At 32.5% G+C, this 18,585-nt stretch overlaps 2 protein-coding genes across 2 annotated transcripts in view; one reads left to right on the forward strand and one right to left on the reverse strand.

Annotated features, from left to right (window-relative positions):
* Nucleotides 1–18,585, reverse strand: part of LOC140168619 (uncharacterized) — a 367,911-nt gene that overhangs the window by 35,631 nt on the left and 313,695 nt on the right. The window lies entirely within an intron of this gene.
* LOC140168749 (MAP kinase-activating death domain protein-like) overlaps nucleotides 2,003–18,585 on the forward strand; it is a 144,733-nt gene continuing 128,150 nt past the window's right edge. Inside the window, 3 exon segments of the mRNA XM_072192159.1 lie at nucleotides 2,003–2,107; nucleotides 4,800–5,506; nucleotides 9,092–9,383. Of these exon segments, the coding sequence (XP_072048260.1) occupies nucleotides 4,875–5,506; nucleotides 9,092–9,383 (924 nt within the window). The 5' untranslated portion in view covers nucleotides 2,003–2,107; nucleotides 4,800–4,874.

Raw genomic sequence — 18,585 nt, forward strand, 5'->3', positions numbered from 1 at the left:
CACACAGTACGTATACGGCGTGCGCGACGGTGATCTACACAACAAAGGACCGTACCATAACATGACCGAAGGAGTGGTACGTATTGGCGACATATGCGCTGCGGGTAGTAGGGGAAGGTGGGGCATAACGGAACACTTTACACTTAACTTCGAGGATGCTCTGTGACGTACAAGCGGCTACGGGACGACAGGTAACCTTGTCAATCAAACACTCAAGCTATTGTTCTCTCTCCGAGCTTCTCTGTGCCTGTGACCGTTATCCACTTAATTACATCTGAAGTCGGGGCACGATGCATTATTGATACAAAAAATAACAGAAAAACGAAAGAAAACTTAGAAAAAAAAATAACACTGAAATACATCATCATGATCATAGGCCTAGGTGAGGTCTATAATAGGTTGAAAAAGTAAAATATTACAGGTCTATAATGAAATGAATTGTGCATTATAATAGAAAAACAGTATATAGACAAAGTAAAATACATGTATTAAAGCCAATTAAGGGATCTAAAATGAGCGTTTATTGCTTTTCGACAGTATTTTTGTGGGACATGAGAGCACCTCAGACCTATCGAATTGCATTCTGAATACGAAGCATGTCTTTCTGATATCAAATAATTTTCATTTTTGAAAATCATAATATAATACAAATTTTATGACAAATTATAAAAATTTATATTTTTCAAATTTTTGATATATAACAGTCCTCGAAGTAAATTATATAAATCTAATGATATATTCTTAAAGTGTATGTAGCAGGGAGGAAAAGCCGACAGTCAATTGAACATTTTACCTTTTATATTGAAGATACGGATTTTTTCCCCAAAAGACCTAATTTTTTTTTGGTGTTTTGGGGAAAAATCCATATCTTCTATACGAAAGGTAAAAATTGTCAATTGATCGTCGGCTTTTCATCCCACCTACATACACTTTAAGTATAAATCATCAGATTTATAAAGTTTACTTCAAGTACTGATAAATATCAAAAATATCAATTTTTAATCATTTGCCATAAAATGTGTATTAAATTGCAATTTCAAAAATCAAAATTATTTGATATCAGAATGACATTCTTCGTATTCAGAATGCAATTCGATATGTCTGATGTGCTCTAATGTCCCAAAATAAATACTGTCCAAACGTTCATACCACAGCCCTTAAGTAATGAAAAAGGAAATATAGGAACGAATTGAGAAAGAAAGTAAATATTTCGAATGACTTGAATAAAGAAATATGAAGAAAAAATGTATAAGAAAAGGATAATAAGGAGGAAAGGAATACTATGAAATCAAGAAAGGAATAAAAATCATAAGGAGAAAAGAAATATATTTTTGAAATAGACAGAAAGACGACGAGAACAGAAATAGAAAATCTAAATTAAAATAAAGAAAAATAATATAAAGAATTACTAGTGGAATGCAATTGAAAAATGAAGAAAAAAACATTTAATAAAGTAAACAAATAAGGCAAATGCGTATAAAGAAATGAATAGGGCCTAAAGAGAAAAAGAGAAAAGCAAAATTAAAGAGAAGAAAATAAGACGAATTAAATCATGAAAAATCAAATATTAAGATCGACAAGAACTACATATTTTGATGAGAAGAATAACGAAAATGAAAGAGAGAAAGAAGAAAATAAAGTGTGGGCCTTACCAAAAGAAAACCAATAAATGATGAGAAATAAAATAAAGAAAGAATAATTCACAATCAGAATATTTTTTATTATTAGTATTTAGCGGATATTGGATCAATCGATCAATTAGATTGATCTTGATAGCGGTCAACGAATTTATTGTGTGACATGACAACAATAGCTGACCGGAAGGTTACCTGTCGTCCCGTAGCCGCTAGTGTTTAAATTTAAAACATGTATCTGACCCCGGTTGAATGGAATGGAATGAAACGGCGAATGAAATGCCGCCCTCTATACTACCAATCAATTATTTCCCATTTTCTCCAAGCGCAGAAACAGGTTGTTTTTCTCCTGTGACATCAGCGCATCAGTCAGTGCAGTATCTGTGCAGTGAAATACGGTCGCTATTTTCACAGATGTGGACCTAAATATGGTGCAATAAAATGATGAAATACTATGCAGTATATTGGACATGGTAAGTTATAATATTCTGATCGTTTTTCACGGTATGGGTTATTTGTAAAAACAAATTATGATGCTTTTTGAGGGCATTTAATTAGCCCTATACCTGTCAATGTCATGCATGCAAATACAGTGTCACTACATGGATCTGTATCACAACACACATCCCATTGCTAATGATAGGCCTACTGATAGTGATAGTTGCTCTTCGTGTAGTCATGTTGCATGTTGATGAATGATGACAATTGGCATTTGTTTACTGTTGCCTCTCAGTTCAATCTGGCTCAATTATGCAATATGAGAAATAAAATGTTTATTTGGCGAGCGCGAGCCTGAAAATGAATACATTTTTTTTTAAACAGTGCATACTTTGTACAGTATCGTATTGAAAATGATTGTATGTAATGTTTATGTATGCTGTACATGTATGTTTGTGTAATGGAATGGGGTTATAATTTTCTTTGAAAGGGATTCCCAAATATTAAAGGGGCATTTCGTGATCCACAGCCTCATCCCCCCACTTTTCTCAAAAAAAGTTGAGATTTTTATATCACTGGAAACCTTTGGCTACATAACAGGGCCGTAGCAAGCGGGGCGGCCGGGGATGCCATGGCCGCCCCACATTTTGAGAAATTTGTTATGTTTTTCTTTATATCTTTATATCAATTTGGGCATATTGTAATTTGGCCACCCCATATTTGTGATGGCCGCCCCACATTTTTCAACCTTGCTACGGCCCTGCTACATTTAAATGTTTATGTACAAAATATTTCTTGCAGATTAATTCGTTTTGCAAAGATATCATGAAATTTGAATTTCGTTCTGGTGCACCAGAACGAAATTACAACACATTGTATGGAGCATTGTAAGGCCGTGTAAAATTAATATTTTGGTTCTCGTCCCTCCCTCCTCAATTTCTGGGATTTGTCAGATTTTTTTTTTTTTAGATTTTTCAATTTTTTAGACTTTGGAATGATTTATGAAATCTTCATACATATAAAATCAGTTTATTAGAGAACAAGCATCACTTCCAAGTCTTTTTGTGGTACTCTAGGGGTTTATCCTCAGAATCTCACATTTGAAAAAAAAAAAGGGCCTCATCGTTTCCTCGAGCACAATTGAAAAAAACCAAAAACTACTCACAAAACTAATTTTACATTGGGAAAAAAAAAAAAAAAAAAAGAACCTCCCTCCCTCATCAATTCCTGAAAATCCTCTGGACGAGAACCAAAACATTAATTTTATACGGCCTAATACACATAAATCATGCATACTCGCAAACGCAAAATCGGAATCAACTGAAATTTTGGCAATAGGCATTTTTCGTGGATATGTACTGAAAAATGTCGTAAAAAGAGGATGCTAGGATCACGAAATTTAATGTTGGTGACCTGTCAATTTTGAGTTGACAAAATTGAAAAAATAGACCCTCCCTCTTTGACAGCACACGTAGGGAATAGCATAGGCCTACCTACATGTACACAGTAGTACCGTAACAGTACATGTACTGCCGTTCTTTTTTTATAAAATATCTGCATAGTCTGACATTCTCAGGGTTTTTAAGTTTAATTGCCATGCGAACTATAATGCACTGGTCGACCCAAAACAGAATATTCAAAAATGGCCAGGAAATGTGTCAAGCTCCCTACAGTCCATTTTACTACCGGGGTACCGGTAGTTTATTGGAAAGAATGTGTATACATTATTATGTACCGTAATAAATAAATTCTATGTTTTGCAAGTTTGGCCAATATTTTAAAAATAATGTTATTTTATACTCATACGCCCTTTAGGCCACTAAAGAAAATTAAAAACCTTAATGCCGAATGCAGTTTTTTAAAATTAATTTATTTATTTTTTACTACTTTTTTATGCACGTCTGTAGTGTACACGCATTGGAACAAGCATTTTGTGCAGAAAGTATCCAATGTCTGTTGCTAATGTTGGAATAAAGTCACTGCTAGTGCTACAAAATAATTCTTCTCTGTGTTGAAAACTTCAAAACTTGTTGCAAACTTGAAATCAGTTTTATTTTTGCATTTTTGTAAAAAAAAAATTACAAAGTACCAAAAAATTTAATTTCTTGATTTTCAAAGAGGATTTTATAATTAATGGGCACAACAGCTTCAATGAGACTCAGGATTTAATTAAGGTGGCCTTATGAACTCCTTTTTTTTGTGAAAAAAAATCATGACCCCGCGTCTTTAGGACCCAATCTTCCAGCCACCAATCCTTTTGTTACACTTGCAAGTTACGACAACAATGGGAAATACATTTTTGTAGCGCCCTAAGCCCTGTGGTGATTTACCCCAGGATTTTTAACCCTGATCCTGATGTTCCCTGACTTAATATTGATTTTGACATGATACATTTGGGCACAATTTTCGAAACAAACTTTTGGTGTAGTACATGTAGGTGTTTTATGTATGAATTAGTGGTAATCTGACAAGTGACAAGATCTGGTCCATGGAGGCCGCCAAAGGAGTCATTTTTGAAAATTGAGTTGTTATAAAATTACACCTAGCATATGATACATGTATATACTTGGTTTTAAAGTTATGAATTTTTGGGATCAATGTCTATTTACTTATTTTCAATTTCAAATTTGCCACATTTTGGCCTCCATGGACCAGATTGTGTCACATTTATGTAAATGCTATTGAACTAATATTTGAATTTATATAAATTTGTTTTTACTTTTGTAGGCTGATGGATTGTATTTCCTTTCTGCAATCATGACTGCTAAAACTTAATTTGAACTAAGAAGAAAAACTACAACAATGGCTACTCAGAAGAAATATTTCTGCCCACGACTTGTGGACTACATTGTCCTAGTCGGTGCACGGCGTCCCAACAGTAATAACGACGTCGCTCAGACGCCGGAACTATTACGTCGTTACCCTCACGAAGATCATGAAGATTTTCCACTTCCACCGGACGTCATCTATTTCTGTCAACCGGAAGGCTGTCTCACGGTCGGACAAAAACGGCTAAGCTTACGTGAAAACACGTCGTTCGTGTTCACCCTCACGGATAAAGACTCTGGTCGTATGAGATACGGGATCTGTGTGAACTTTTACAGGCCGTTTAAAGTTTACGAGAGAAAATCAACTAAAGATAAACTTCTTGCCAATCAGCGTCAGAACTCTAGCAGCAATGATACCCTTAATGTACCCGGTGAGGACGCAGACGGGCCGATTCATTCGCCCGACAAAAAGTCTCCAAGGACTCGGAGAAAACTAAAACAAGCCAAGAGAATTCGTAATAACTCATTGACATCTCTGTGCATTATTAGTCATCATCAGTTCATTTCCACGTTTAGAGAGTGCTTATTTATTCTCAAGAAACTCATAGATTCTTGTAATGACCGGACGTCCAGTCGGAAAGTCGGTGGATCAAAGGCATCATTAAGGTATATAGTACTAATTGTATAATTCCGTGAGGCTTCATGATAATATTGTTAATTGAAGAAGAAGAAAAAAATTGGTTAAATTAAAAGTTGAATGTGTTTGTGCAAACAACCCCTGCCCCCCCTACCACACACACAGACTCGAACCCATAGATTTTACATAGTTAACTGAGGACATGAAAATTGAAACAGTGGATATCACAAATCTTCAGACAATTTTATCGGGTTGGACCCAGGCCTGGAAAAAATGTGGAAAGTGGGAAGCTTCTTCCTGGGAAATTTGGAAGTTTGGAGGAAAATTAAGGTCCTCAAAACAAAGAAATACATAAGAAATTGGAGGGAAATTTGTCTTTTTGAAGGGAAATTTTGTCATCTTCCAGGAAATTTTCATTTTTTCCAGCCCTGGTTGGACCTATTATGTTGTCTAGGATCTAGATGTAAAATGGTATCCACATTCCACCTGTTATCTCAATGTCAAAGCAGGTGACAAGAAGTATAAAAAGACAAATGTCTTGGTAATAAAATAAATTTAAAAATCATGATGTAAAAATATGGCTTCTTTCAGTTCAACAGATAAAACATCAGAATTTAACCAAAAAAAGAGTCTCAATTTGATTTGTGGTTTTAAAAAGATAACATTTTAATGAATAAAAAGGAAATTGCAAATACAGAGCCTGAGGTTTGTTTGTATGCATTTAAAAAGCCGTTATTGTGCTGCTGCTGTTTACGTATTTTACCTCGCGATCAAATCGTCATGTTCTTGCCAGACATAGCACTCCGTCAAATCCTCGGTCAAGTTGCCACTATACTATAGATGCAAGCTGATGACGTCAATAACATGACAGCTCTGAAGGCAACCACTAAACCACCTTGTTGTATTTTTCAAAGAGGCAACATTTTCACATTTTTTACTCTTTCCACTTTTAATTAAAATTTAATATTTTCAGACTAAAGTTGAATTACCAAATATTTTTAAATATACTAATTATATTTTCACGTTTATTTATTTTATAAATTGGACAATAGCTCGAAATTAAAATCATGTGAAAATTTCTTGTCATCATTTTAAACGTTGAACCACAGCATAATATTGTATGGAAACGAGAGTACTTAGTATGGATGCTGTGTAGCGCTATTTATGGCACAGAATTGATTTGCATAACGTGGGGTTCCTGCTGGGTGGGAGGAAAGATGTGGATGCTATGGATTATTCTCGAACGAACATTAGAATTTCAAATAAGAAATTTGTTTGTACTGGTAGAGATTTTTTCCAGCTTGAATAAACTAATTTTCACAAGGAGTTATACATGTAAGTCCTAATTCAAAATTTTCAATTGATTGATCAAATTTAATGGATATTTTTGTACCTTTTTACTGCTTAAAACAGTCAAAAGATAAGACTAGCGATTAAACATTAAATAAAGAATATCATATCTTCAGTAGATAGCAAACTTGGTAATTGTTTGATCTGATTGAATTAAATAATTTTGTACCTTTTCTACTGCTTAAAACAGTGAAAGGATAAGGTTAGTGATTTAATTTTAAATAGAGAATGTATCATATCTTCATTAGATAGCAAGTAATATTGTAGAATATTATGCTAGAGATTGTTCAGTAGATATGGATTGTTATATGGTAGAAATGGTTCAATAGATTGCAAAATGAATGTTGTGATGAATTGGATGATTTAGTGGTAATGTGTCAGCTGAATTTATTTAGATTTGAATTTTAGTTTAGGTAATTTTAGATGCTGTCTTCAGTAGATAGCAGGTGCTATGCATAAAAAGCATCTTGTTCCAAGATGTCAGAATATTTTAATTTTTCAAGGCATGAAATATTTTATTTATTTTTTTATTTTATTTATTTTTTTTTATTTTTTTATTTATTTTTTTTTATTTATTTATTTATTTATTTATTTATTTATTTATTTATTTCTTTCTTTCTTTCTTTCTTTCTTTATTTATTTATTTATTTATTTATTTATTTATTTATTTATTTATTTATTTATTTATTTATTTATTTATTTATTTATTTATTTATTTATTTATTTTTTTATTTTTTTTTAATATTTTTATTTTATTTATTTATTTATTTATTTATTTATTTATTTATTTATTTATTTATTTATTTATTTATTTATTTGAAATTTTATTTATCATTTTATTTATTTATTTTTTATTTTATTGATTGGTGATTGATTTCTTCAGTCAGTTTATTTATTGTGCAAGTATTGATGTAAAATTTTAACTTTTTTTTTTTTTTTTTTAATTTATTACTTCGGCATCTAGATTGATATATTTTCTTTGTTTATTTAGGATTGTTTATCAAATTAATTTCCAAAGTTATCAAAAGATTCATAAATGTGTGTGAACTAATATCAGTCTTAGTGTATGTCAGTGAGGTTTATCCATGTAGAGTACCGGGGTAGTGGGTTAATCTCCTAAATAATTTTTGGTTCAATCAGGCCCTCACAAATTAAATTGAAATAGAAAACAGATTGATTCCTTTGACCTTTATGTCTGTGTTGTAAACATGTTTAGTGATTGACTCATGTGTCAGTGGTAACTTATTTAAAAAATGCTTTCCTTTAAATTACCATTATGCATACTGCCCATTGTAATAGTAGATCGTAGACAATCAACCCTCAGAGCTCTCAATTTGGTAAACTGTTCATTCGTGTTCTACAATGTGAAGTACATGTAGGTTAATTTATTCAATATCCTACAACTACATGTTTGACACCAGAACATATTACATAATATTTGTACCGTAATGTACAATAAACATGTTACATTGTGGTACCAACCAAACATTACACCACAGAGTTTTTCATGAAGAAATTTGGGTTTTTTCTGACTTAATACAATTTTGAATAATTTCACTTTTACCGTTTAAGATTCATGTACCGGGTACGTTGAATTGAATTTTATTTTTAAAAAGAGAAGAAGCAGAAAAAACATTTTTGAATACTTTGTTTTGTTACCAGATGTGTTTCTTTATGATTTTTGACATATTTTGTCTAGATGTACCTAAAAATGTGGTGGTTGTCCTGTTGTTTTTACCATGATGGACAAAACTAAAAAGAATTCAGTTTACTGTTTGGTCATGGAAGCCATTATCAAGATTATATGACACACATGTAAAAAAAAGTCCTTTTGCAGTGGCGGTGCCAGGAGTCTTTTTGGGGGAGGGGGTCAGGTGGGTAAATTTCAGGGGTAAATCAACCAATTTTGCACAAAATTGCCGCAAAAAGTGGACATTTTCTGCTTATTACTGGGGGGAGCATGAGTTCTTCAGCAACAGCCGGAAAAGGTTGACCCAATTTTTTTGTGATACATTATATGTCTAGTTAAAATCCTACATGCACAAACTGCATGTAGGCCTACTACATGCTTGCATGTAAAGTTGTACATGTATGTACGGTACCTAAGTTTTATGTGTATGGTTTCCAATCCCTGCGTTTTTTATATATTATTAGTACATGTAGTTTGTTTTAAGAGTGTTAAATTTTACACTTGATTTTTCTGAATACCAGAAGAAAGAGTTCAAATGGATTTTGAAAAACATCTGTATTCATTATATTTTCAGGGATTCCGTGTGGGGCGTGTTAACAGGCATATGCTCCGACATCCCCCCTCTGGTACGGCATGACGTAAGACAAATCGAAACATGGATGCTCAGATTTCTAAGCGCACCGGTACCAGTACCGGGTAAGACGCGGGTAGAGCTGGAGATTGTGGACGGAAAAACGCCAATGATCTTTGCCTTACCAGACCACACACGATTCTCATTGGCGGACTTCCCACTGCATTTACCGCTGGAATTGCTTGGAGTTGACACATGTCTAAAGGTCATGACCTTAATCATGTTAGAAAATAAGGTAGGTGTGTGTGTGGATTTGTATGCAATGGTTTATCAGGTTGGGACGGGAGGAGGCAGGGTTGGCGATTTAAAAAAAGTCGATTTATTTGATTTGAATCAATAATTTTGATTTCAGTCAATTTTTTGATTCCAAGAACTGCTATACCCCATGATAAAGTCAAAAGATCCCAGTGGAATGCTAGACATATGTGCAATCCTATCGGGTATTTACAAAAAAATATTTAAAAATGTTTTTACGTAAACAACTGTTGAATTCTGCACCTTCAAGATGAATTTTAGGAATTGATAAATGACATCATGAAGGTATTTTAATTGTATCCAAAAGTACTATTAGGAATGAATAAAACAGACAATTTAGAAAGAAATTAACTTGAATTATCCAAAATGGAGTAAAATGAAAAAGTTAATTTTTAATCAGTGATTTAAAACAAAATCATTTGATTTAAATTGTGATTTAAATCGATGATTTAAATTGTGCCACTCCTGGGAGAGAACATAGTGCCTCCATGTTTCTACTGTCAGCCAGGGTTGCCAAAAGATTTCAGCCCGAATCGCGGGTCAAATAATCGAAAAGTCACCCAATTTTTCCATTGGTTTCTATGGGGCAGGAAACTATCGGAAGTCGCAGGAGCCAATGTTGAAAATCGCCCAAATTTTTCTTAACCATTGGTTTCTATGGGACAGGAAATTGTCAAAAGTCGCGGGGCAAATCTTCAAAAGTCGCCCAATTGGGCTACCAAATCGCGGGTTTGGCAACCCTGCTGTCAGCTTGGCATACCAGACAGAAATGATACAAAGTTAAAATTGTGTAAAAAAAGTCATGTACTGGAGAATGATCAGTAACTGGTCATATACCCATTATTTTCACATTTTTATGAATATCATTTCTATTGGTAATTTTGTTTTAGATCTAATAATACATGTACTTGTTACAGCTTAAAATGTTATAGAGTTTATACTGTTCTGATAAAGATTCTGTGTAGCTACTGCATGAAAGAAAGAGATCTCTTTAGTTCATGATAAGATGATTATTGCATGCAGTCTTCTGAGAATATGCATACAAAAAATGTTTCAAACTTTATATTATTGTATTAAGTGTTGACCGTGGTTTGGGTTATTGATATACATTTGTAAGATCAAACTACAATGTATACCCATGGTTTAAATGTTTGTGATGCCCTCATGTATTGTAATGCAGTATTTGATTGATTCATTGATTTGGGTATGGATTGTTGTAGGCCTTCCCCTTTGACCAGCTATTAATAAACACTTGTTGGGTCATAGATTCCCATTAAACCTATAACCACATGATAACCCACTTCAGGTGATTTGGTTAGGGGGTACCCATGATGGTTGCCTGCACAACTGCTAAGGGCTGTTCCAATTAAATTCCACACTACATGTACCCCTGTGGAGGATTTCCACAGGGAGTATCAATGTTGAATAGAAATTTAGAATACACAATTGGGTAACTTCCATTTGAAATACTTACTCCAGTTGTGGATAAAGGTAAAGCCATAATACAGGGGAAGTATTGTGGGTTTCAAAATGATTAACTCTGACTAATTATAGGCCCCTATTTGAAAAATATACTCCCCAATGGCAGATATTTCCAAAATCTTCACAGGGATAATGTGGATTTTGAAGTGGAATAGCCCAATTTGGCAGCCCATTGATGTGACTTTGTCCATCGCCTTGAACAGCCCTCGAAATAAGGTGGGTCCTCAAGTCAAATACCCGCAAAAGTAGACAAGGGCCCCTACTTTTAGTACTACATGTATATGGCCCTAATGAGCAAGCACAATGTATAGAAAAACATTGTGTTGATAAAGCTTCTGAATTTGGCAGTCAATGCATTATTCATGCGTCCATTACGGCTGGGCGATGACAAAATTCTACAACCCTAATATTGAAATATATCAAGAACCACAAAGTGAAAAAGGTTAGTGTTAATGTATAGAAAAGTTCCCCTGTGCATTATAGATGAGTTAGGGTAGTGTCAATGTGCATACGTCATAGATTTACACGTTCCTATCAAGGAAAGTATTACTATGTATGTAGCCTTACGCAGGTGCAAAACTAACAAGAAACTGGAAGTAAGACAACGCTTTATATTTGTGTGACTTCCTTGATGTCATCATTGCTTTTCATCTAACAAAAAATCCTGGCAATTGGTGTATACATGTAGTATTTAAAGGAAGGTGACCTGATATATTTGGAAAATCAAATTCTTTAAAACTTACGTATAACATAAAATGTCACCTCTTTCAAGCACTCATGCAAAAAGAACATGTAAATGTTTTTTGTAAATGTGACTAATTCCTAATGGAATTACCGACACATATACAGCGTGATATTGGTAGTCTACAGTGTTTTTATTAATAATAATCATCATGATCATGTAATATATTGATTTCAAGTGAGAGGCCCTATTTTTGTCATAAACATATTGAAATTAGAAGTTCCAACTCAGTTTATTTCCGAAGATATCATCTGCCTAATTAGTCTCAAATAGTTATACCATATTTGAGACTAAATCGGCAGTTTTTGATGATTTCTTCAGAAATATACCGATTTGGAACGCCAAATTTCAATATGTTTATGAGAAAAATATGAGCTTTCATTTGATACCAAAATCAGCATTTTGATGGGGTAAAGTGGGGGATGAGATTTTCAATCAGGTTACCCACCTTTATATGTGGGCCAATTCCATCTGGATTTTTCTGATGTAGCCTACATGTAGATCAAATGCATATTGAATTGACATATGGAAATTGTGTGATGAGTTTGGTTGTTGTGTCAAAGGTGAGGTCAAGACACAACATTGATGCTGATGATGATGTGCTGATCAGTGATGTTGATCAATGATGATGATGATGATGATAATGATGATGAGCTTGATATGGTATTAATGCTCGATTTTGATGATGATTTGATGATGATAATGATGATGACAGTGACAACAACATTTTTGTTAATTGATGAAAATACCTGATGATGTTGCCTGATGATGCTGAACATTGATGGTGTTGTTGACGATGATGATGGTGATTTGTTAGCTTGATGCTCAATTAATGAGGATGAATTATATATGATAATGGTGAAGGTGATAATGATGATGAAGATGATAATGAATTTGATGATGATAGTGAAGCTGATTGTGATGATGAAGATGATAGTAATTTTAAAGATGAAGATGAACCTCAAAATATGAATAGCAAATATCATCAGTATAAGGATAAATGATTACATTATGTTTGGTGGTTTTGATAAAACGATAATCAATGTATACTTTCGTGTGTTGGCGGTACGATTTTGTGCATGTAAATATTAATGCTCTGCATGCTAGCCATGTGTTTCAATGGAAAAAGTTGAAGTTTTGAAATATTTTCTCAAAATATCAAGAGCTATCTTAAGAACTACTGAACCAATACTACATGTAGGCTTGTTTGTACTCATTTTAATGCATTTTTCATGCTGATTCCAAATATGGTCATGATAATTTACATTTCTGAAATTTTTGAATTTTGACATTGTTTTTTAAACATGTCGTCTGCAGTCGACACCCGCGTGAAGAGAGTTAAGTTGTAAGTGATTTTATTGCACATTTACATTTAGAAGGATTACTAAACCAATATTTGGAATCCATTATTGAACATTACACATATGTACAAATGTATAATAAAACTATATTTAATATAGGCCTAGATGCTAGTTAGTCTCACATGCATCCTGTGATGCAGTGAAATGGGTTGATAGTTTAAGTACTATAATTGCTAGATATAGTAAATAGTTAACCTTGGTCAATCCAATTTAACAACAAAAATTAGAGACATTTTTATCTTGCATATTTTTACTAATAAACTCAGCAACTTGAAAATATATCATTAAAATTGGATTTGTAATACAACACACTATTATATTTTACAACAGATTTTTGTTTTCACATGTTTTCAGGATATTTTTGTAGCATTTGAAATGTGTGAAATTAAATTTGGTGTTAAAATTACTATGGTAACAAATGGTAGTGATGTCATCCAAGCTGTTGTCCACTGTTTTGTGTAAATATTGGAGTTGGTTTTATGATAATACCTGTCATTTAGATGTATGGTAATCATTCTGTCAACATAGGATACCCAATGCTACATGTACAATAGAGAGGGTTTACAAATTGTTTCTCTTTCTGGGAATTTGACATGGTTGTATTATTAAAAGGTGGAACAGTTAATATGGAATAATGGTTGCCATTCTATGACTCCAGGGTTGGGATTAGATGAGAAGGATTAGGTAGGATTAGAAAGAAAGAAAGAATTATCAAACAAAAAAGTAAATAAATGCAAAATGCATTATTTATAAATAAACAAATAAGAAATAAATTAACAACAAATGAACAAAACAACTGAGAAGGCAGTCAGTGTCAAGAAAAATTAATAATTTTACATTAAAAATATTCAAATGAAGGTATTATGATTTTTTAAATAATGTAAACCAGTTTCCCATTATTCATAATCCATCTTACTAATCAAATTCATGTAAATGATTTGCATCGTATTCATCATTGAAGTGATGATGTAACAGGATTAATTACCATAGCAATAGATGAATACAATTTTTGAATAGACCGCCCAGGACTACAATTGAACCATAGATATCAAAGAAATGCTAATCACTCGCACCTTTAAGATTAGTATCTTTGAAAAGAGCGGTATTGTATTCAATCTACGATTGCAGAAATACACATATGAGTAAAACCTGCTTGAAGTGCAGGGCGATCTATTCAAAAATTGTATTCATCTATTGCTTGGTAGTTAATCTGAAAACAAGGACATCTAGGACATCTACAATGTAATCAGACATCTGTCAATCCCAAATACATAATGAACACATTTTAATTTTTTGCACTTTTAGAAATTAATGTGTCAATGTAAAACCCCTGAATAAGCTAGATATATTTTCATGTCAGGAGAGACTCGGACTCGAGTCTTAATTCTCTATGTTTGGGCATAAGAAGTTCCATACAAATCCAATAGGGGTTCCACATGAATATTGTGTCAAGATATATTTCTAAAAAAAAAATGTTTTTTATAAAATGCTCCTGACAATTTTAATATGAACCATTTTCAAGGAACTTCAGAAAATTCTACAGTATTTTTGACCTTTGACGGATCTCTGGGAGTCCCTTTTAAATGTCAAGTGAATATTAGATGATTCAAGTACTCTAAAGCGTTTATTGTAGATATTTTTTTAACATTTAAATGAATTACAACATTAAATTTACTAGTACCATATTGCAAGCTAATATTGCATAAATTCCATCACATGTACACACAACCTAATGGAACGCAGTCTGGTTAATTCAGAGTCTGACCGTTTTTTTATGCAGCCAATGCCATACGATATTCATGCAAACCACATGTTCTATATAATCGGAACCGTCGATAAGCTCCTCGCTTGACGTCATATCCGACCTGTCTCCCATTCTCTCTCTCAATCCATCTCCCGATAATTTACAAGGTGCTGGAGGCACAATTTTCACGTTTTTAAAAAAGATATGGATCTGATGTTGTGCTTGGCGTAATAACAACGCTAAAATGTCCCCCATCGTGCAGCTCACGCTAGCAAAACAAAACAGTGGAAGTTATTATTATTATTATTATTATTATTACTTTGCATTTTGTTTTAGATAAATTTAAAAGATGGCTTATTATTATGATCATCTTTTGATGTAAAAATTGTAAATAATTCTAAGTAGGGTATGTGCATGTTCAGTTCAGTTCAGTTTCAGTTTATTTCATCCATTCAAAATACATGTTAACATTATACATAATAATATTTTCTTTTGTAAAATAGTGTGGAACATTTTAAATTATATGACAAAAGTATGAGAAACAGAGGATGAGGATGCCACCAAACGCACAGCGTGATGTTGTGGCACCCTATAGTAATGTTTCAATTTTACAATAAGCAAAACAAAATTTCATACATTAGGAAAAAAAAAAAAACGAACAAAGACAAACAAGCCTTGTAAGTAGAGAAAATACAAGATTTACCAATGCAAAATTCAAAGTATACAATGCATATTAAATAAGAAATAATTATTTTATAACCAGTAGGCATATCTAGAATATTAAGTCATTTTAGGCAATTTCCAAAATATTACATGAAAAAGATGTATTGTAAATGTAACAAGTATTGGATATAGGCCTACAACCTTGAAAACAAAACATGCATGCATGAGCAAATCAGAGGCCTAAATCCAACATTTACATGTGAAATTGTAAAAAGGCTAGTACCTACAAAGTAAATGATAAATATAGCAAATGATAATAATATTCAATAATGGAGTTACATACAAAAATAGTTGGAAAATAATTTATTGGGGACAAACTCCAACCAAGATCTACCTGCAAGGCAGAGGGAACAATATAACACAAACACACGAAAACAAGTCCAATCTGAGATATATTTTAATATAATAATAATAATAGAAAATATAAAAAAAATATGTGTTCATGAGCACGGTCGTCAAAACATCGCAATGAATGATCTATTCCAGTTGAAATCTATACACCCTATGGAAGACATACTTGGCAAAGGGGGTTTGACCCCCACCCTTTTTATTTTAGCCCCACCCTTTTTATTGAGGCACCCTTTATATTGAAAATTCCTGACCCCCACGCTTTTTACTGAGGCACCCTTTATACTGAAAATCCCTGACCCCCACCACTTTTTGCTTTTCCCCTATTTGTATACATTGATGAAGTCACAGGCAATTTGGTTTGAAGTAAATCAAGTACGCCAAATTCTGCACCTATCATCACACGATAACCTAGTGGATGTAAACATGCATCAAATGGAATGTTATCTTGCGATATGTTTTGCTGGCCAGCAGTGGTTTGGCACTTATTCTTGTGGTTATTTTATCATTCAATGAAAATATATTGTAAGCTGGCACTCCCACCCTTTTTATTTTACTCCCACCCTTTATATCAATCCACCCTTTTTACCAACAAAGTTTAAACCCCCACCCTTTTAAGGATTTTCCAAATTTCCAAGTGGCACCCTTTAAAAAGGGTGTCCTGCCAACAGTGAAGACAGGGCCTTTATATAATCTTCCACACAGGGGGTGTAGATTTCAAATGGAGTCACCCATTCAGGTAACCCCATTTGAATTTCACACTCCCTGCTTGTAAGATTAAGATCATGTCTTCCATAGGGGGTGTATAGATTTCAACTGCAACTGTCCAATAAATTTCATCACTAAGTACAGGTACCCTACAAGAGATTTTTTTCCTAGGGTCTGTGGCTGTGGTTTGTGAAATAGCCTTGAAATATATGGCTTCAGCGTAAAATCTCTACTATCATTTTATTATGGTACTATTTTTTTTTTTTTTTAAAGCGGGTTGCTTTTATTCGATGGAGAAGTCAGTGACATTTACAGCGCACTAGGTAACCTTTTCTTGCCTTGCATTGATAGGAATTTGTTGTGAATCAATGCAATTAATATGTTTTCGTTTACTTCAGGTTAAAACCTTGAAGATTAGGTTTAAAATTATAACCATATTTTTCACATTTTTTTCCCAATTTTAAACAATCATTGAACTGGTACATTTTTACATTTAACATAATTGTCAAGAAACAATAAATATTGTATTTGCACCATAGGTCACTAAAAATTAAATTAAATGTAAATTTAAATTTAAATGTTTAAATTTTAATTTTAATTTTAATTTTAATTTTAATTTTAATTTTAATTTTAATTTTAATTTTAATTTTAATTTTAATTTTAATTTTAATTTTAAAAAATCAGAAAATAAGAAATTGAAATAAAAATATTAAAATAAAAATAAAATATTTAAAACAATGATGATTGGTAAAAATTATAGCCATGTAGCCATCCAGTTCTTTGAATGATGCATCAATATAAAATCAGAATATGATTTTTGTTTTTAAATAGCTTTCATGTTGTAAAATTTGTGGATGATTTAGAATTAAATTTGATTATGAATGGACAGTGTGAATTATTGATTAATTAGTGCAACTTGCAATAAATATTTTATTGTGAAAAATTTTTATTTTGTGAGTCACTATCAGTCATACATAGGTCAATATAAACATTGGAATTCATCTATTGTAAATTGATAAACATAGAATTTGTAAATTTATAAGCATTCAAATTCATAAATCTTGTTAAACAAAGACTTCATGTTGATCAGATTATGGTTATTAATATATGTAATTATGTTAGTAGGTTAGTTAATTAGCAGAATTACATGTATGTTAATGAGGATATACAGGAATACCTCGTTACCAATATTATTGTGAACATATTGATCTTCCTGACACGGTATACAGGGTGTATCAAAATGATATAATTGAATGTTTAAGCGACAGAAAAAAGGTTTTATGGACAAATGGACTTTTCAAGTAGATGTTTTTTTATTAACTTTTTTCCTTCTGGAGGCTAAAATGATCCTAAAATTTTGAAAATGTTCTGAATTTTTTCACAATTTTTTAGTCAAAATCAATTGTCCAAAAAACGACTGAATTTACATAATTTTAGCACAAAGTGAAACAAAATCTTGCAAAACAAATACTGGGTCAGTCGGGCTTATAAAAGTGGATTTTTTGTGACCTTTTATAACAAAATAATTTACAAATAAGGTGGGTGTTACTGTTATATTGCATTTTGGTGGGTTAAGCCTCACTGTATACTGATGGGTACCAATCATTTTGATACAACCTATACCAGGCTCACAATGTTTTCAGAAGTTTTTGATTTTTCAAGAAAACTTGGGTCCCCTAAATCTGCATGTTCATAACACATTAATTTTTGAAATAATTTGCCAACTGTCATTACTGGCAAATTTTTGCTAACGGTTGAAAAATATAAATACAGAACACTGGTCATCATTTATTCTACAGACATGCAATTATATGCAGATTTAATTAGCTCTTACGCATTACAGTACAATTGGGTCAGAGTCCAGTTATTTCATTTGAGCTGTGTCTAAAGATGAGTTGTTGTTCTTGAAAATGTACCAACAAATTAAATCACACAAATTCTGAGAAATGGGACTCTACTTACTGAGAATGACCATGCAAAATGTTCTGTTTTAAATATAAGTGACGGTTTAATTTCAAACTGAAAAATATAATGTTACTGTAGCCGAGAGACTAATCAATTGGATGACAGATTG

The sequence above is a fragment of the Amphiura filiformis genome, chromosome 13 (genome assembly GCF_039555335.1).
Source record: "Amphiura filiformis chromosome 13, Afil_fr2py, whole genome shotgun sequence".
Taxonomy (NCBI): Eukaryota; Metazoa; Echinodermata; class Ophiuroidea; order Amphilepidida; family Amphiuridae; genus Amphiura; species Amphiura filiformis.